The sequence below is a fragment of the Erythrolamprus reginae genome, chromosome 7 (genome assembly GCF_031021105.1).
Source record: "Erythrolamprus reginae isolate rEryReg1 chromosome 7, rEryReg1.hap1, whole genome shotgun sequence".
NCBI lineage: Eukaryota > Metazoa > Chordata > Lepidosauria > Squamata > Dipsadidae > Erythrolamprus > Erythrolamprus reginae.
Genome location: NC_091956.1, coordinates 10,018,799 through 10,039,018, shown reverse-complemented (window position 1 = coordinate 10,039,018; position 20,220 = coordinate 10,018,799). Strand labels below are relative to the sequence as shown.

The 20,220-nt window shown below is 43.9% G+C and overlaps 1 protein-coding gene across 9 annotated transcripts in view; it reads left to right on the top strand.

Moving 5' to 3' along the window:
• Positions 1-20,220, top strand: part of SEC31A (SEC31 homolog A, COPII coat complex component) — an 80,467-nt gene that overhangs the window by 27,116 nt on the left and 33,131 nt on the right. For 5 of the 9 annotated variants that reach the window (XM_070756946.1, XM_070756948.1, XM_070756949.1 and 2 more), the window contains exons 9-18: positions 1,238-1,399; positions 4,521-4,673; positions 6,637-6,867; positions 7,763-7,837; positions 9,613-9,663; positions 12,471-12,548; positions 13,770-13,836; positions 13,955-14,133; positions 14,613-14,739; positions 16,554-16,699. In XM_070756946.1, the coding sequence (XP_070613047.1) occupies positions 1,238-1,399; positions 4,521-4,673; positions 6,637-6,867; positions 7,763-7,837; positions 9,613-9,663; positions 12,471-12,548; positions 13,770-13,836; positions 13,955-14,133; positions 14,613-14,739; positions 16,554-16,699 (1,269 nt within the window). The remainder of the gene's footprint in view (positions 1-1,237; positions 1,400-4,520; positions 4,674-6,636; positions 6,868-7,762; positions 7,838-9,612; positions 9,664-12,470; positions 12,549-13,769; positions 13,837-13,954; positions 14,134-14,612; positions 14,740-16,553; positions 16,700-20,220) is intronic. The other 4 variants (XM_070756953.1, XM_070756954.1, XM_070756951.1 and 1 more) reach the window with 1 other exon arrangement.

Here is a 20,220-nt window from a genome sequence, read left to right as displayed (position 1 = left end):
TTCTCTTCTTTCTTGCTTTCTTTCTCTCTTGCTTTCTTTCTCTCTCTCTCTTGCTTTCTTTCTCTCTCTCTTTCTCTTGCTTTCTCTCTCTCTTGCTCTCGCTCTCTCATTCTCTTCTTTCTTGCTTGCTTGCTTTCTCTTTCTTTCTTTCTCATTCTCTTCTTTTTCTCTCTCTCTCTTTCTCTCTCTTGCTTGCTTTCTCTCTCTCTCTTTTCTCTCTCTCTCTCTCTCTCTTTCTTTCTCTCTCTCTTGTTTTCTTTCTCTCTCTGAGCTTCGCGGCACACCTGACCATGTCTCACGGCACACTAGTGTGCCACTGCACACTGGTTGAAAAACATTGATTTAAACTTTAGAAAGTGAAAAATATGTCAGTATATACTGAGCACATCAGTTTTTCAACATTTACTTGCATCAAAGCATACTTATGACTACCAACTTTCTAAATGTTTAGAACCGTAATGAAAAAATAAATATTGAGTTAACCCTTTAGGTTTTTAAAAAAATATTCATGTAGCTTAAATATAACCTTTATATACTGCTCAAAAAAAAAATAAAGGGAACACTCAAATAACACATCCTAGATCTGAATGAATGAATTATTCTAATTGAATACTTTGTTCTGTACAAAGTTGAATGTGCACAACAGCATTTGAAACAGATTGTCAATCAGTGTTGCTTCCTAAGTGGATAGAAGTTTGATTTACTTGGAGTTATATTGTGTTTTTTAAGTATTCCCTTTATTTATTTATTTTGAGCAGTGTATTTTGTGGTGTGATTTCGGGTACGGCTTGGCTTGGAAATGCTTGTATTGATCAGCTTTATAAATTAATGAAACAAGGATATATAATACAATACAGAGTTTCTTTTAAAATCCAGTAATTACAAATACATTGTTAACTGAACCTCACAGTTATTATTATTATTATTATTTATTAGATTTGTATGCCGCCCCTCTCCGTAGACTCAGGGTTGCTAGGGGAGGCAACTTTCATGTTTCATCGTGGGGGTTTATAAGCCTTAAAACCTTAAAATAGTATATAAATACTTACATAAATATAGTGTCCCTACTTTGCGGATTTTAGTTTACCTCTGGTAGTCCTGGAATGTAACACCCGCGATAAACGAGGGATCAGTGTACCTTTAATTCTCCATCTTGCTTGCTATGTATTGATGCGCGTCACTGACCAATTTTGCAGTTGTCCTAATAATTGTCCTTCTTCCTTTCTTCTGATCACAGGTGTTGTATGAGCTTCCTACCTCTACCCAGTGGTGCTTCGATGTCCAGTGGTGTCCCAGGAATCCTGCCCTTCTCTCCGCTGCTTCTTTCGATGGGAGAATAAGCGTTTACTCAATCATGGGAGGAAGCACGGATAGCCTGCGACAGAAACAAGCGGACAAGGTATCTCGTTTTGTGTTGTCTTTAAATGGAGGAAAGACGGGTTTTTTGTCGCCTCGATAAGGGCGGCATAGAAATCAAATAAATAAATGAACGAACGAACGAATGAATGAATGAATGAATGAATGAAATGCTTAAAAATAAGTGATTGAAAATTTGGCTGTCTTCTTACTCTTAATTAAAGGAGTAAGAAATAAAGAAACTAAAGAGATTTATTTATTATTTATTTTTATTTATTTATTGGATTTGTATGCCGCCCCTCTCCGTAGACTCGGGGCAGCTAACAACAGTGGTAAAAACAACATGCAACAATCCAATACTAAAACAGCTAAAAACCCTTATTTTAAAACCAATCATACATACAAACATACCATACATAAATTGTAGAAGCCTAGGGGGAAAGAATATCTCAGTTCCCCCATGCCTGGGTTTTAAGAAGCTTACGAAAGGCAAGGAGGGTGGGGGCAATTCTAATCTCTGGAAGGAGTTGGTTCCAGAGGGCCGGGGCCGCCACAGAGAAGGCTCTTCCCCTGGGTCCCGCCAAACGACATTGTTTAGTTGATGGGACCCGGAGAAGGCCCACTCTGTGGGACCTAACTGGTCGCTGGGATTCGTGCGGCAGAAGGCGGTCCCGGAGATAATCTGCCCCGGTGCCATGAAGGGCTTTATAGGTCATAACCAACACTTTGAATTGTGACCGGAAACTGATCGGCAACCAATGCAGACTGCGGAGTGTTGGTGAAACATGGGCATACCTAGGTAAGCCCATGATTGCTCTCGCAGCTGCATTCTGCACGATCCGGAGTTTCCGAACACTTTTCAAAGGTAGTCCTATGTAGAGAGCATTACAGTAGTCGAGGCTCGAGGTGATGAGGGCATGAGATATGGAAAAAATTATATAGATGGATCCGCAATTAAAAAAAAAACTGACAACATAAGAGTATAGGTGTACATGGAAAAGACTTGGATATTAACATTCTGTTCTGCACAATTTGTATTTGATTTGCTTATGACATAACGAAAGGAGTTGTAATGATGTGTTAATAGAAACGGTATTAGATATGTAAGAACAATGATATGACTTTTTTTGTTTTTGTTTTTAATAATAAAAGTTTAAATATATATTATTTTAAAAAAAGAAAATTTAGCTGTCTCAGAACTCGGTGTTCTTGGTTTTCTCAGCAAGGTTTTAAAGGTCCACCTGCCGAGGAGGAGCAGATCGGATGCTGACCAGTACTAGTGGTTCTTTGGCTGTGTTCATTTTTTCATCCTCCAATCCACTTTTCTCAACCATGACAACTTGTATGATATATGTTGTGGTAGGCTCGCATCTGGCTCCTTTGATCACGGACTTTGAGTAGAAGGAACCGGGTCCATCATAGACTGGAAAGTGAGAGTTAGGGCCTAGGGAACCTCCAGAGACTGCAGAACCCCCTGCTGTGATAATGATGGAGTCAGATGAGGAGGGCGATATTGTAGACCCAATACTAGATGCAAGGCTAAGAAGAATGCAAGGGAGACAAGAATATCTCCAGCGACGTAGATCTAGGCATTGAATACTTCTATGCACGGCTTGTCACCACTGATAGTATAAAAGGAAGGAGGATGGGAAATCTCGGGGCAAAAGTTTAACGTTCCTATAGTGGGAGAGAGAACTAGCAGCCGAAGAGTCTCTCTCTCTTAAATCCTTCTGCAACCCTGAAATCCTGGTTTTTGAGGACATTTGTGAGTACCTGTCAACGCCAAGAACTAATAACTTGAATTTTTTTACTTTATGGTGGATGCTTGTTATGAACTGTGCTGATAATGGTAGACTTTTGGCAGTCGGACTGACATTCCTATGATTTCATTGCTGTTTCCAGCACGTTTCTTTGTAAATAGACAAATATATATAGTGAATTAGTTTTCGAGTCTTCATTGGGGATTAATTACTGATAATTAACCGGGACAAACGGAACAATATATATGGACTTCAACTCCCAGAATTCTTCAGTCAGAAGTGGCTGGGGAATTCTGGGAGTTGAAGTCCAGGCATCTTAAAATAGTTGAAAGCACTGCTCTAATCCTTACCTATAACTCAAACTCAACCCAGACAAGACGGAGTGGCTGTGGGTCTTGCCTCCCAAGGACAATTCCATCTGTCCGTCCATTACCGTGGGGGAGAATCACTGACCCCCTCAGAGAGGGTCTGCAACTTGGGCGTCCTCCTCGATCCACAGCTCACATTAGAGAAACATCTTTCAGCTGTGGCGAGAGGGGCGTTTGCCCAGGTTTACCTGGTGCACCAGTTGCAACCCTATTTGGACCGGGAGTCACTGCTCACAGTCACTCATGCCCTCATCACCTCGAGGCTCAACTACTGTAATGCTCTCTACATGGGGCTACCTTTGAAAAGTGTTCGGAAACTTCAGATCGTGCAGAATGCAGCTGCGAGAGCAATCATGGGCTTTTCCAAATATGCCCATGTTACACCAACACTCTTCAGTCTGCATTGGTTGCCGATCAGTTTCCGGTCACAATTCCAAGTGTTGGTTATGACCTATAAAGCCCTTCATGGCACCGGACCAGATTATCTCAGGGACCGCCTTCTGCCACATGAATCCCAGCAACCAGTTAGGTCCCACAGAGTTGGCCTTATCCGGGTCCCATCAACTAAACAATGTCGCTTGGCGGGACCCAGGGGAAGAGCCTTCTCTGTGGCGGCCCCGGCCCTCTGGAACCAACTCCCCACAGAGATTAGAATTGCCCCCACCCTCCTTGCCTTTCGTAAGCTGCTTAAAACCCACCTCTGCCACCAGGCATGGGGGAATTGAGATACTCTTTCCCCCTTGCATGGTATGTCTGTACGTATGTTTGGTTTTATAATAAGGGTTTTTAACTGTTTTAGTATTGGATTATTATTATATGCTGTCTTATTGTTGTTGTTAGCCGCCCCGAGTCTGCGGAAAGGGGCGGCATGCAAATCCAATAAATAAATAAATCCATTGCTTTTTTTAAAAAAAAACTCAGAAGGCACTTTAGATAAATGGTAAACAAATTCTGAGCCATAAAAGTTTGCCCTGGAATTGGGTTGAACTGAAGACCAAGGAATAATTCCATCTTTCTCTTCTCTTTTTTTCAAAAGCTCTCCTCGTCTTTCGGCAATCTCGATCCCTTTGGAACGGGGCAGCCCCTTCCTCCGTTGCAGCTACCCCAGCAGACCACAGCACAGAGCACGGTTCTCCCTCTGAAGAAACCACCCAAATGGATCCGCCGACCAGTGGGAGCATCTTTTTCAGTAAGTCTCTGCTGTTTAAATCAAGGAATGGGACATGGCGTACCCACAGCGATCTGTTTTTCTGCAGGGTGCTTCGCAGAAATCTCTGGCTTTACTTTAAAGAAACCTTCATGTAGCGTAAAGCGGTGGTCACCAACCAGTGCTCCGTGGACCACTGGTGGTCCGTGAGAAAATGTTGGCATCCCGCAGAAAAATTATTTGCATTTTTTTATATTGCACTAAATGAGCCAGGGTGGCGTAGCAGGTAGAGTGCAGTACTGCAGGCCACTGAAGCTGACGGTAGATCTGTAGGTCAGCAGTTCAAATCTGATCACTGGGTCAAGGTTGACTCAGCCTTCTTCCATCCTTCCGAGGTGGGTCAAATGAGGACCCGGATTGTGGGGGCAATAGGCTGGCTCTGTTAAAAAGTGCTATTGCTAACATGTTGTAAGCCGCCCTGAGTCTAAGGAGAAGGGCGGCATAAAAATCGAATAAATAAATAAATCAGGGGTCTTCAAGCTACGGTCCCTGGGCCAGATACGTGCAATGACCTTTTGTATTGCTGCTGAGTGTTTCCCCCTTCGGGGTCTCTTTGTGCGGATCGGAGGGGGGCAGAAATTCCGACTTGGGGTCTGCTTCGGCCTCCTGGTGCAGGGCTTTGGATGAAGGCTGGAGGGAAGCGCTGGTGGTGATAAAGAGCCGAGGAGTTTCATATATAGCCGTGATTGCAAACCTATGACATGCATACCACAGGTCCCACACGAAGCCATATCGGAAGGCATGCGAGGCATTGCCCTGTGTCAGTTCCAGTGTGTATGTGCCTGCTGGCTAGCTGCTTTTCAGCCTTCTCTTCACCCATTTTTGCTCCCCCCAGGCTTCAGGGAAGCCTCCTGAAGCCTGGAGATGGCAAAAAACGGCCCAACGGCCCAACCGGAAGTTCAGAAACAAACTTCCGGTTGGCCCACTTGTGAGGCCTGTGTGCATGGCAGGGAGCAGCGAACGGGGGGGGGGGGGGGATGCGTGGAGGGGTTGCGTGCATACATGGGTGGAGGGCATGGGCACGAACCCAAAAAGGTTTGCCATCACTGATACATAGTACAGTGGTACCTCTACTTAAGAACTTAATTCGTTCCGTGACCAGATTCTTAAGCAGAAACGTTTGTAAGAAGCAGCAATTTTCCCCATAGGAATCAATGTAAAAGCAAATAATGTGTGTGATTGGGGAAATCACAGGGAGAATGAAGGCCCGGTTTCCTCTCAGGAGATTCCTAGAAAGGCCCCATGGAGGCTTCTCTCCACCTTTATTGGCCCTGTTTCCTCCCAGGAGATTCCTAGAGAGGCCCCACGGAGGCTTCTCCCTGCCTTTTCCAGCCCTGTTTCCTCCTGGGAGATTCCTAGAGAGGCCTCACGGAGGCTTCTCCCCACCTTTTCCGGCCCTGTTCCCTCCCAGGAGATTCCTAGCGAGGCTCCACACAGGCTTCTCCCTGCCTTTTCCGGTTACAGTTTCAGAGGCTCGGGTTTGTAAGTGGGAAATGGTTCTTGAGAAGAGACAAAAAAATCTCGAACACCTGGGTTTTATCTAGAAAAGTTTGTAAGTAGAGGCGTTCTTAGGTAGAGGTACCACTGTATTCACAATTGTGTTTCATGTTACCAATTCCTTGTCAGGCAGACTGTTGCAATTCCCATAAATCATACTGAGCACCAAAAAGGACTTATTATTATTATTATTATTACTATTATTACTATTATTATTATTATTATTATTTATTAGATTTGTATGCCGCCCCTCTCCGCAGACTCGGGGCGGCTCACAGCATTGATAAAACAATATATAATAGCAAATCTAATATTAAAGTCTAAAATAACAATTTTACATTAAAAGCCTAAAACCCCCATTACATTAAAAAAAATGGACTTGCTTTAAAACTATCTAGTTGTATGAACAGGCACGGATAACATTAACACTGACTTCTTGTAATTCCAGTTCGGAGGGAGGCTGGTCACTTTTGAGAACAGCAAGACTCAACAGCAAGGAGAACACCCTCAACAGCACCACCACGTCTACATTAGTCAAGTTGTCACCGAGAAGGAATTCCTGAACAGGTCCAACCAGCTGCAGGAAGCGGTTCAGGCCGAAGCCTTCGTCAGCTACTGTCAGAAGAAAATCGAAGTCGCCAAAAACGACTTCGAGAAGAACGTGTGGTCATTCCTCAAGGTGATTTTTTTTCAGGGTTGATTGCGGAAGGCCAGGAGGGTGGGGGCAGTGCAGATCTCTGGGGGTAGTTGATTCCAGAGGCCCGGGGCCACCACGGGGAAGGCTCTTCCCCTAGGCCCCACCAGACAACATTGTCTGACTGATGGGGCTTGTTGAAGGCCGACCCTGTGGGCCCTAACCGGTCGCTGTTAGCTTGTGTCATTTAAATTTTTCCATAATGTATAGTACCGTATTTTTCAGAGTATAAGATGTACCTTTTTCCACCCTAAAAGCGTGGAAATGTCATAGAAACATAGAAACATAGAAGTCTGACGGCAGAAAAAGACCTCCTGGTCCATCTAGTCTGCCCTTATACTATTTTCTGTATTTTATCTTAGGATGGATATATGTTTATCCCAGGCATGTTTAAATTCAGTTACTGTGGATTTATCTACCACGTCTGCTGGAAGTTTGTTCCAAGGATCTACTACTCTTTCAGTAAAATAATATTTTCTCATGTTGCTTTTGATCTTTCCCCCAACTAACTTCAGATTGTGTCCCCTGTTCTTGTGTTCACTTTCCTTTTAAATGTCGGTGCGTCTTATACATCAAATACAGCCATTTTTGGCCTCCCAAAGCCCTGCCTCCCGTCCCATTTTTGCAAAAATATGGGCCCGTTTTTCGTAAAAACAGGGTGCAAAGAGGGTTTGGGAGGCCTGCAGAGTGCTCCTGGGGGCCAGGGAGGACCAAAAACCTTTTTTTGCTTACTTACCTCTTTGAAATCTTGGTGCGTCCTATACACCAGTGTGTTTTATAGTCCGAAAAATACGGTAATTGTTTGGGAGAGATGTCTTGCTTTGGGAATGCAGGAAGAATACAGAAACTAGCTATTCTTTCCTCTCTTTTTTTTGTTAAGGTGCATTTTGAGGAAGACTCCCGTGGCAAATATCTGGAACTCTTGGGGTACAAAAAAGATGGCCTGGGACAGAAGGTAAATGTTGCTATGTTGCATTTTGAAGGACTACATGAAAAACGTTCATCATACATTAATTGTTTGGTTTGGAAGAAATAATGGAGATATGAGTAGAAAATAGATATGGCAAGAAATAGCCGTTCATCTCTCAATAATTTTAAAAGAGCCTGTTTTCTGATTAATAAAAGGCTCACAAATTTACGAATTTATAAAATTCCTAGTAATTACATGAAATATCATCCTCCTTTTTTTGCTGATGACTTTTACACAACCAACCTTTTTCAGCATTTACAACAAGTGGACACCTGAGTTTCAACACATAAAAATTCCCACTGGTGTTAATGCCAGGACTGTGCAGTGCTCACAGCTTAAGAAAGATGTTTGTGTTGTTCTTTTTTGTTTCAATCCCAATTTGTAGTGGACTCAACTTGAAAAACACAGGTGTAGAGTATTTGAATAATAGAGATATCCACAAAGTGTTTTTTCCCTTGAATATGTCACTTACCCGGGTAACCAACGCACAAAGATAGGTAGGTGAGGGAAGAATAAAAAGGTCACGACATTTTTATTATTTACATTTTTTCAGTATCATCGCTCAAGATCTGACTTCGGATAAGTTGAAAATATTTATTTATTTATTTATTTATTAGTTGGACTTGTATGCCGCCCCTCTCCGAAGACTCGGGGCGGCTCACAACAAGTAAAAACAGTCACAACAATCCAATTAATTAAAATATTTAACGATTTAAGAAAAACCCCATGTAATAGCAAACACACACACAAGCATGCCATGTATAAATTAACATGCCCAGGGGAGATGTTTAGTTTCCCCATGCCTGACGGCAAAGGTGAGTCTTAAGGAGTTTTCGGAAGGCAGGAAGAGTAGGGGCAGTTCTAATCTCCGGGGGGAGTTGGTTCCAGAGAGCCGGCGCCGCCACAGAGAAGGCTCTTCCCCTGGGACCCGCCAACCGGCATTGTTTAGTTGACGGGACCCGGAGAAGGCCCACTCTGTGGGACCTAATCGGTCGCTGGGATTCGTGCGGCAGGAGGCGGTCTCGGAGATATTCTGGTCCGATGCCATGAAGGGCTTTAAAGGTCATAACCAACACTTTGAATTGTGACCGGAAATTGATCGGCAGCCAATGCAGACTGCGGAGTGATGGTGAAACATGGGCATACCTAGGGAATCCCATGACTGCTCTCGCAGCTGCATTCTGCACGATCTGAAGTTTCCGAACACTTTTCAAAGGTAGCCCCATGTAGAGAGCATTACAGTAGTCGAACCTCGAGGTGATGAGGGCATGAGTGACTGAGCAATGAGTCCCGGTCCAGATAGGGCCGCAACTGGTGCACCAGGCGAACCTGGGCAAACGCCCCCCTGGCCACAGCTGAAAGATGGTTCTCTAATGTGAGCTGTGGATAGAGGAGGACGCCCAAGTTGCGGACCCTCTCTGAGGGGGTCAATAATTCCCCCCCCAGGGTAATGGAGGGACAGATGGAATTGTCCTTGGGAGGCAAAACCCACAGCCACTCCGTCTTATCCGGGTTGAGTTTGAGTCTGTTGACACCCATCCAGGCCCCAACAGCCTCCAGGCACTGGCACATCGCTTCCATTGCTTCGTTGACTGGACAAGGGGTGGAGATGTAAAGCTTTTATCTTTTTGCCCCCTTTTCTTTTTAAAAAAAGTTAAAATTAAGTTAAATAAATAAATAAGAAAAAAGGAAAGAAAGAAAGAAAGAAAGAAACTTCATTTTCCAAAATAAATGTTAAGCCATTTGTTTTATTTCCTTAGATTACTTCAACTCTTGCTAAGGAGAGTCCTCAGGGCAGAGATCAAGATGAGGTAAAAAAAAAATCCAGCGCAATTTTCTTTCTTTTTAAATTTGATAAATTTGGAAAGTAGCACCTTTTCACTTGGATTTTGTGGCATCCCAGTGCTTACATGGTGAAAAATAAGGATTTAAAATCCCGACAGTGCAACACCCATTAAGGGAGAACAATGGTCTCTACAAGGGTTTGTGTGGAAGACTCAGTATTCATTGCAATTGGTTAATTTACTCTAAACCAATGATGACAAACCTTTTTTGACTCGGGTGCCAACTCGCACATGCCTAGACCTATAACACAGGTCTACAAAAAGATACTTTTTGTGATCATCACTAGTGATGGGCGAACCGAACTCGCACAATTCGGGTCCGTACCGAATTTTGCAGTGTTCGGTATGCCGAACACGAACATGAAATTTTTTGAAACTTCAGGCAAAGTTCGGGGTTGCGTTTGGCATTCGGAGCCTTGACGTCACTGGCAGGTTGCTAAGGACGTCAAGATGATCACTTCCTGGATTCCATGGTGACTTTTGCTGATTCGCTACTTCACGGGTTTTCAAAGGGGGCTTAAATCCATTGAAAATTTTAAATCCATTAAAAATTCATAAAATTCTTCTGCAGGGAGAAGCCTCCGTGGGGCCTCTCTAGGAATCTCCTGGGAGGAAACAGGGCCTCCACTGTCCCTGTGGTTTCCCCAATTGCACACATTTGCTTTTACAGTGGAACCCCGACATAAGAGCTGCTCTACTTAAGAGCAACTCGAGATAAGAGCTGGGAGGGGAGAGATATTTTTGTTCTACTTACAAGCCCAAATTCGAGATACAAGCGCCAAGGAGCTGTCTCCTGAAGCCAAACGCTAACTTCCGCGTTCGGCTTCAGGAGACAGCTGCGAAGCGGCGCGCGTGTTTTAAAAGGTTGCAGCCGGCCTGGGGGGCTCGGGGGGGGGTGCTTGCAGCTTTCTTTCTTGCTCTTTTTCTTTCTCTCTTTTACCTTCCCTTCCTCTATTTCTTCTTTTCTTTCTCCTTCCCACCTTCTTCCCTCCCTCCCTCCCTTCACTCATTCCTCTCTTACTCTCCCCTTTCATAAGTTTCCTTGCTTCCTTCCTCTGTTCCTGTCCCTTCCCTCTTTCCTTCCTTCCTTCCCACCCTCCGTCCATTCATTCACCCATTCCTCTCTTGATCGCTTAAAGCCGGTCCCTGGTGCAAAAAGGGTTGGGGACCTCTGTCCTACAGGATTGGGTGGCAGAGAAGTTGAACATATGTAAATTTAAAAGTTTAAGAAAGTTTACAAGTTAAGTGAAAGAAACTTCATTGTTCATTTATATGTACATGTACATTTCTTCATTAAAAACATGTCTTTCTGCATAATTTAGACTAACTTTGTGAGTTTTTTGAGGGCTGGAACCAATTAAAATTATTTACATTAATTCCTATGGGGAAAAGTCATTCGAGATAAGAGCTGCTCGACTTAAGAGCCCAGGTCCGGAACGAATTAAACTCGTATCTCGAGGTACCACTGTACATTGATTCCTATGGTAGGATATCACATGTAGTTCCAGCTGAGAAGCATTATAGCATGATTGTTTAATGCGAAGGGTGGGTTTTAAAAGTCCAAATACTCATTAAATACATAAAAAACTATCCTCTACTTCACGGAAATTCATTTTTCACGGGTGGTCTTGGAACGCATCCCCCGCGAAAAACGAGGGATTACTGTATTTATATATTGCCAACCCAACTGTTTAGACCTAACAAGAGGTGGGCTGCTAAGGTGGAACAGTGATGTGTGCTCGCCCCATGACTCTGAGTGCTGTTGTACATATTCCTGATCAGTGGGAGGATGATGAAGATATTGGGGACTTGGATTCAGATAGTGTTTATGAATTAGTGGGGGGCCCGGAGTTACAGGTAGTAGAACAGGTGGGAGGCCAGCCACAGGATGGGGCTATGAGTTCAGGATCTAGCGAGGGAGAATCAGACGCTCGCTGGATTAACCCTAAATTCAGAAGGGCCCAAAAACGTACAGAACAGAGGTCTGGAAGAAGATATTAAGGAGAGGAATGGGTTAAATACTGTAGTGATGTATTTGGCACATGAGGGGGTCAGCGGAGAAGAAGGGTGGAGTTTCAATGTTGCCGAAGGGAAGATTGATGTGTTTCTTGCGGCTCTCAAGGATTCTGTGTTGTTAACAGTCAGTTCTGTTGTTTTTCAAAGTCATGCTGTTAGGAAAATAAATCTTGTTAAGTGGAGCAGGAGAAGGAATGTGAGGAATGCAGCTAAGAGAGATAAGGACCGAGTGCCTGTATGGAATGTGTTCGAATTACAGGAGAGCAGAGAAATAAATGGAGTTTCTTTATTCATGAAATGATGCATTTAATAAGAGTTATCTGTAATTGCTTAATTTCTACCCGAAACCAGAACAAGTGCTAGCGGAGTCCAGCACAATTATGCTACTGCGACTGGGCAGGTAGCGAAATCGCACGTGGACATGCAGGGTTGCCACAAGTCTCCAGGCGCCGTAGCAGAATTGCGCTGGACTCCGCTAGCATTCAGAGCCACGGGGGCAAGCACGCCTCACCACTCCACCTTAGCCCACCCCTGATCCTAACAGAAGGTCTACTGTTATTATTTTAACAAGCAGTAAGATGTTTGGATTCTTCAGAAAGGAAAAAGGGTTCTTCTCCTTGTTGCTATAACTCTAGTTTTACTAACATCACACTTTTCGGAGACCTCTTGGGGCTATTTTGGGGGCTGTTTGCATTGGTTTAAGGAGTTGGTGTCTTTGCTTTAATCTTTCCAACGTCCTCTTCATATCGGTGAGAAAGGCTCACGAGGAAGCTGACCAGCTTGCACAACCTGATGGTGGAGAGGGTCTTGCTGCTAAGGACCAGCTGTTGCCAGAGGTATTCACACACCCTTTTTGTGCTAAAAATGCAAACTGACTCACAACTGGTAGTGAATGTGAGTGATTTTGCATGGATTCCCAACTAACTTGTTTGCTTATGTGTGCATCTCATGTCCTATGGGCTATACGGGGACTCCTCGATTTACAACAGTTTCATTTAGTGACCGTTCAAAGTTACTGCTGCCCTGGAAAAAAGTGATTTATGACAGTTTTTCACACCGCCGCTGAAGCAGCCCCAAGGTCACATAATCAATATTTGGACGCTTGGCAGCCGACTCATATTTATCACCCCAAGCCTGGCGGCATAAATGAGTTTTAAGACTCTTACGGAAGGCGAGGAGGGTGGGAGCAGTGCGAATCTCCAGGGGGAGCTAATTCCAGAGGGCCGGGGCCCCCACAGAGAAGGCTTTTCCCCAAGGTCCCGGCAAGCGACATTGTCTACTCACTAAATGTATCACTGTGTGCCATCAGCTCACACCTCTGTAGATATTTCAATATGACAATTTGAATAATAGAGCAGAAATGATTACAGTGTTCCCTCGATTTTCGCGGGTTCGAACTTCGCGAATAGCTTATACCAGGGTTTTTCAAAAAATATTTATTAAAAAATACTTTGCGGTTTTTTTCCTTACACCACGTTTTTTTCCATCCGATGACATCATACGTCATCGCCAAGCTAATAATTTTTGCAAATAAATAACAAAAAAAATAATTATTGTTAATAAATAATTATGTTTATAAATATCAGGATCATTATTCAATGGTGAGTACCAATAATAATGGTGAGTAAATGGTTGTTAAGGGAATGGGAAATGGTAATTTAGGAGTTTAAAGTGTTAAGGGATGGCTTGTGATATTGTCCATAGCCAAAAATGGTGTATTTACTTCCGCATCTCTACTTTGCGGAAATTCGACTTTCGCGGGCGGTCTCGGAATGCATCCCCCGCGGAAATCGAGGGAACACTGTATACACCCAGTCCTGTGCCTGTTTGCTGAAAATTAAGATCGGCGGTGTGTTCATTCCCGAGATGAATGAGCAGAGGAGCAAAAATGTAAATATGCCATTTCTCTTTGTAGTGAGTAGGATAAAATAAATTATTGTTAAGTGGCGGTTTTCATTTCGGTGCAGCTCTGTCATAATATTTCCCGTTATGATTAAAATGCAGTCAAATAACATGTTCTGAAACTGTATTAAGCTGGATTGTTTTTCCCCTTCCAGAGTAAAAACACTGAGTTTGATTCTCTGCAACCCATCAAGGAAACCTTTAACATTTCTGTCACTGGAGGTAAATATATAGATATGTATATATATCTTATGCCAAGTCTCGGGTTTATTTTTCTGCATTTGATTATAAGATTATGGCGATAAGCATTGTCTTTGTGTGTTTGTTCTCCTTCATGCAGACATTGATGGTTTGATCACTCAGGCTTTGCTGACGGGGAACTTTGAAAGCGCCGTTGACCTGTGCCTGCACGACAATCGCATGGCTGATGCCATTATTCTTGCAATAGCCGGTGGCCAGGAACTCTTATCCAAGACGCAGAAGAAGTATTTTGCAAAAACAAGAGGCAAAATTACCAGGGTAGGTGGACTTTTTCAATTGGAAGCAAGGACAAAACTTACATACAGTGGTACCTCTACTTACGAACTCAATTCGTTCCGTGACCAGGTTCTTAAGTAGAAAAGTTTGAAAGAAGCAGCAATTTTTCCCATAGGAATCAATGTAAAAGCAAATAATGCGTGCGATTGGGGTGGTAGTGGAGGCCCTGTTTCTCCCAGGACATTCCTAGAGAGGCCACACAAAGGCTTCTCCCCACCTTTTTCCGCACCCGTTTCCTCCCAGGAGATTCCTAGAGAGGCCCCACAGAGGCTTCTCCCCACCTTTTTCCCGGTTGGACTAGATGACCTACAAGGTCTCTTCCAGTTCTGTTATTCTGACAAACGAATGGGGAAGGGTCTTTCATGTGTTCTCATTACTGAGTAGAATTGCACAACGTTGGACAAAGGGCCTTTTGAAGGTACTATTGACGTGTGTGCGTATGTGTTTCCCCCCCATTCCAGCTCATCACTGCTGTTGTAACCAAGAACTGGCAGGAGATTGTCCAGTCCTGCGACTTGCAAAACTGGAAAGAGGCCCTGGCAGCTGTGTTGACTTACGCTAGGCCGGATGAATTTGCAGTTCTTTGTGGTAAGCCATCTGGGCATTAACAATTCTAGATATTACCCCCTCCCCACCCATATATATCTATCTATAAATAACCTCTATCTATCTATCTGTATCACATGTTTTTGCTGAATTTTTAAAATTAAGGGAGACTAGGATAGCGCTATTTCGGCCTTGTTCTGGCCTCATCAGCTAGCCATACCCTTACTGGGATTTGATTCTGGGGCTTCTGCCTTGTAAGGCAGAGAATTAACCGCTAGGCCACAGGATCCGATCCCTTCAGCTTTGTACCAGGGAGGGGCTACATGTTTTTTCTGTCGGATCACCATGGTATATATCTATCTATCTATCTATCTATCTATCTATCTATCTATCTATCTATCTATCTATCTATCTATCTATCCTAGATAGATAGATAGATAGATAGATAGATAGATAGATAGATAGATAGATAGATAGATAGATAGATAGATAGATGAAAGAGAGAGAGAGAAAATAGGTAGAGACAGACAGACAGATAGATAGAAATTAGGTGGATGGGTAGGTAGGTAGGTAGGTAGGTAGATAGATAGATAGAAGATAGATAGATAGATAGATAGATAGATAGATAGATAGATAGATAGATAGATAGATAGATAGATGAAAGAGAGAGAGAGAAAATAGGTAGAGACAGACAGACAGATAGATAGAAATTAGGTGGATGGATAGGTAGATAGATAGATAGATAGATAGATAGATAGATAGATAGATAGATGAGAGAGAGAGAGAGAAAAAAAATAGGTACAGACAGACAGATAGATAGAAAATAGATGGACGGGTAGGTAGATAGATAGATAGATAGATAGATAGATAGATAGATAGATAGATAGATAGATAGATAGATAGATAGATGAGAGAGAGAAAATAGGTAGAGACAGACAGATAGATAGATAGATAGATAGATAGATAGATAGATAGATAGATAGATAGATAGATAGATAGATAGAAAATGGATGGATGGGTAGGTAGGTAGACAGACAGATAGATAGAAGATAGACAGACAGTTTACTTTACTTTACTTTAGTTTAATTGGCTTTGTATGTCGCCCCCTCTCCGAGGACTCGGGGCGACTCACAGCATATATAAAAGACATAACAATACAATTGATCCAATTAATATATTTAAAAGATCTTTAAAAATTCTAACTTTAAAACATTCATTAACATTCACTCAATAAATCACACTAAAAATAGATGGATAGATAAATAGGTAGGTAGGTAAGTAGGTAGGTAGGTAGGTAGGTAATAGACAGACAGGGGGAAATGGCCAAATTGATGAATTAGACATAATTGTAGTCTGCAAGGCATATCAGTTAGCAGAGCACTGGAACTGACAGGCATAAGCAGTACATCTTTTTTGGGGGGGTGTTAATTTTTTGACTTTCTAACAAGTGCCTGGGGCTGCATACACTGGCTTAGAGAATATTTGTTGACCCCCACCTCCCCCTGTGATCTTCATGCTCCTTTCTCGCTTGCCCCCATTTTAATATTTTAATGGTAATTTTTTAGCATAACTGATTGCCGTTATTACTGTTTTATCTTTTTCATATTTGTAAGCTGCTCAGAGTGGCCTCTGGATGAGATGGGAGGCACATAAATCCAAAACGAACGAAAATGCATGCATACGTACACACATACATGTGCACACACACACCCAAACATACATGCGTCACCAGCAAATGAGGACAGGGCAATGGGGGAGAAGGTATATGTGAGTCTCCGGCGCTTTCTGATAATCGGGATAAATCGTTCCGTGGCCGCCTTGCTTCCCATGTATATTTTGTTCATCTTCCTAACTAGATTTGTTGGGCTCCAGACTTGAAAACGAACGGGACAGCGCTTTGCAAACACAGGCTTGCCTGTGCTACATTTGTGCCGGAAATGTGGATAAGTTAGTTTCCTGTTGGACTAAAGCCCAAGATGGAAGCAATCCACTCTCTCTTCAGGTTAGGCCTTTCTGTTTTCAATTCCCTTTTGGTCTCAGTCATTGGGAGATACACAGTACAGTGATCCCCCGCTCGTTGCGAGGGTTCCGTTCCAGGACCCCCCGCAACGAGCGGGTTTTCGCGAAGTAGCGCTGCGGAAGTAAAAACACCATCTGCGCATGTGTAGATGGTGTTTTTAACTTCCGCAGCGCTAGCGAGGAGCCGAAGATTGGGGGCGGCGCGGCTGTTTTAAAACATCGCCGCCGACATGGGGGGCTCGCTAGCACCCCCCCGAACCCCCAACCCGGGTTTGGGGGGGTGCTAGCAAGCACCCCCATGTCGGCGGCGACGTTTTAAAACACCCGCGCGGCTTTCCAATGAGTCCCGAAGACAAACGCGGAAGTTTGACGTTTGTCTTCGGGACTCATTGGAAAGCTCCGATCGTTTTAAAACAGTTGCGCCGTTCTCCGCTGACTCCTGGCGAACTTCCCGGGCGAAGGGCGAAGGGCGGGCGAGCGGGTGCTGGGGGGGGCTTCGCCCTCCCGCCAGCAAGAGGGGGAAGACCCAGGGAAGCCGCCCAGCAGCTGATCTGCCGGGCGCCATCTACGCATGCGTGCCCATAGAAAAAAAGGGCACGCATGCGCAGATGGTGTTTTGACTTCCGGGTTCAAAAATCGCAAATTACCCTGTTCGCAATGGTCGGGGATGCAATAACCGGGGGATCACTGTATAATCAGTAGAATAGAATAGAATAGAATAGAATTTTTATTGGCCAAGTGTGATTGTACACACAAGGAATTTGTCTTCTGATTGTGATTCACTTGTCCGTGATTTCTGACAGTCTCAAAATGGGTGAACAGTGCAGTCAGGCGGTAGGGAAAGCAAGTAGGATGCTTGGCTGCATAGCTAGAGGTATAACAAGCAGGAAGAGGGAGATTATGATCCCGCTATATAGAATGCTGGTGAGACCACATTTGGAATACTCTGTTCAGTTCTGGAGACCTCACCTACAAAAAGATATTGACAAAATTGAACGGGTCCAAAGACGGGCTACAAGAATGGTGGAAGGTCTTAAGCATAAAATGTATCAGGAAAGACTTAAGGAACTCAATCTGTATAGTCTGGAGGACAGAAGGGAAAGGGGGGACATGATCGAAACATTTAAATATATTAAAGGGTTAAATAAGGTCCAGGAGGGAAGTGTTTTTAATAGGAAAGTGAACACAAGAACAAGGGGACACAATCTGAAGTTAGTTGGGGGAAAGATCAAAAGCAACATGAGAAAATATTATTTTACTGAAAGAGTAGTAGATCCTTGGAACAAACTTCCAGCAGACGTGGTAGATAAATCCACAGTAACTGAATTTAAACATGCCTGGGATAAACATATCCATCCTAAGATAAAATACAGAAAATAGTATAAGGGCAGACTAGATGGACCATGAGGTCTTTTTCTGCCGTCAGACTTCTATGTTTCTATGTTTCTATGTCTTGGTGCATATGCTCTCAGCGTACATAAAATAAAATATACATTTGTCAAGAATCATATGGTACGACTCTTAATGATTGTCATAAGGGTCAAATAAGCAATGAAGAAGCAATATTAATAAAAATCTTAGGATATAAGCCACAAGTTACAGTCATGCAGTCAACATGGGAGGAAATGGGTGAAAGGAATGATGAGAAAATCTAGTAGAATAGAAGTGCAGATTTAGTAGAAAGTAATGGGTTGCTACCCGGTATGCGCCACACTGCGTACCTGCAGCGAAAATGGAGCTGCGCGCAAAGCTCAGGGTGATTGGCGGGCAGGCGCACCTGAGCGGAATTTGGCTTCTGCACATGTGCAGGAAGCAAAATCTTGCAAGAAGATGCGCACATGTGCGAGATTTTGGCAAGTTTTTGTGGTTTTTTTGCTGTCCCTGCACAAGATTTCGCTTCCTGCGCATGCGCAGAAGCCAAATCTCACTTGGATAGAAATCTCACCCAGAGCTGCATTGCGCGGGTAGCGGCAGTAAGTAGGAGTCCCCACCTGAGTATGATCCAGTGTTCCCCAACCACTCTGGTTTGGCATCCCCGGGGGACGGAGAGGGGCAGGTGACTTTACATGCACGGGCATGTGTGTGAACGGGGCCCACGATCGCCCATGCAACACAAATGGGTCGATGAGCGTCTACGCATGGCGCTCATCAGGGGTGGATTCCCGATTCTGCCGCTACCAGTGCGCTGCACCTGTAGCTTTGCCTCCGCGGGTGTGGGCGCAGATCCCAGCGATATTTTGCTTGCGCAGGAAGCAAATTCTTGCGAGGGGACACATGCATGAGATTTCAGTGAGTTTTTTGCTTCCGTGCATGCGCAGAAGCAAAACGTCACCCAAATCTCTCTTGCGCATGCGTGTGCATGTCCCCTTGCAAGATGTTGCTTCTGTGCATGCACGTCACCCAAATCTCTCTTGCGTGCGCGTGCATGTTCCCTTGCAAAATGTTTCTTCCTGTGCATGCGCAGAAACAAAATATCACTGGGATCTGCACCCGCAGCAGAAGTGAAACGGCACGTGCAGCTCAATTTTCACTATCGATGCGCCATCCTTATCCGTACTGGTAACCATCCGATACTGACGGTCATGGTGACGCTAGTGCCGGCCTAAGGCTCGCGGTGAGGCTAGAATGAGGGGGCTGCGTGCACTGGTTAGCCATTCACGCAGCCCCCAGTTGCCAAGAGGCCACGGACCAGTAATGGGCTACGCAGCCCACTAGTTGGGGACCCCAGATATAGGTCTCCTGCTTGAACAGGGGGTAGAACTAGAAGACCTCCAACCAGTGAAGGGCTGCAAAAAAATTTACTACCACACTGCGGGGTGTGGCTTGATGGTCATGTGACCAGGTAGGAGTTGCTTGTCAGCCATGTGGCCAGGTGGGAGTGGCTTGACAATCATGTGACGGGGTGGCTTAAAGGTCATGTGACTGGGTGGGAGGGACTTACCGACCAAGATAAGTTTTCAAATAGGGGCTTGGACTCTTTTCAGTTGATGAAGTCACATTATTGGAATAGCCACAAAAAGGACAAATGATAGACAGTATGATTTGTTGAGGAGCACAGTTACATTTTAAGGTTTTGTACTGAATCTGCAAGGTTCAGTATGATAACAGATTAGGCAAGTAGCTCAATTTTCTTGAATCGCTATCAAAGTTCAGTTCTAGATAATGATTAAAATGATTAAAGCGTATATAGGCAAAAACATACTGTTTAATTATTTCCTATTTTACAAGTAATTAAGGATCATACTAAGGTACTTGGGAAGGAAGGACAATTAAAAAAACCATTAAGTATTCAATAAATAGTGCATAAACTTACTACCCCCACTGTGTCCTGTCCCCTCCCGCCCGTAGGGGGCAGCAACCCATTACTGCCTCCAAGTCCCGTCCAGCGTTATTCTGATTTGAAGTCATTTCTAGCTTAAGAGTCAATCCAATCAGTCTGATTCAAGCTTGGACTCTTTTGTTTTTTCTTCGTTTTTTTCCCCTCCTTCCGTTTCATGCTCCCAG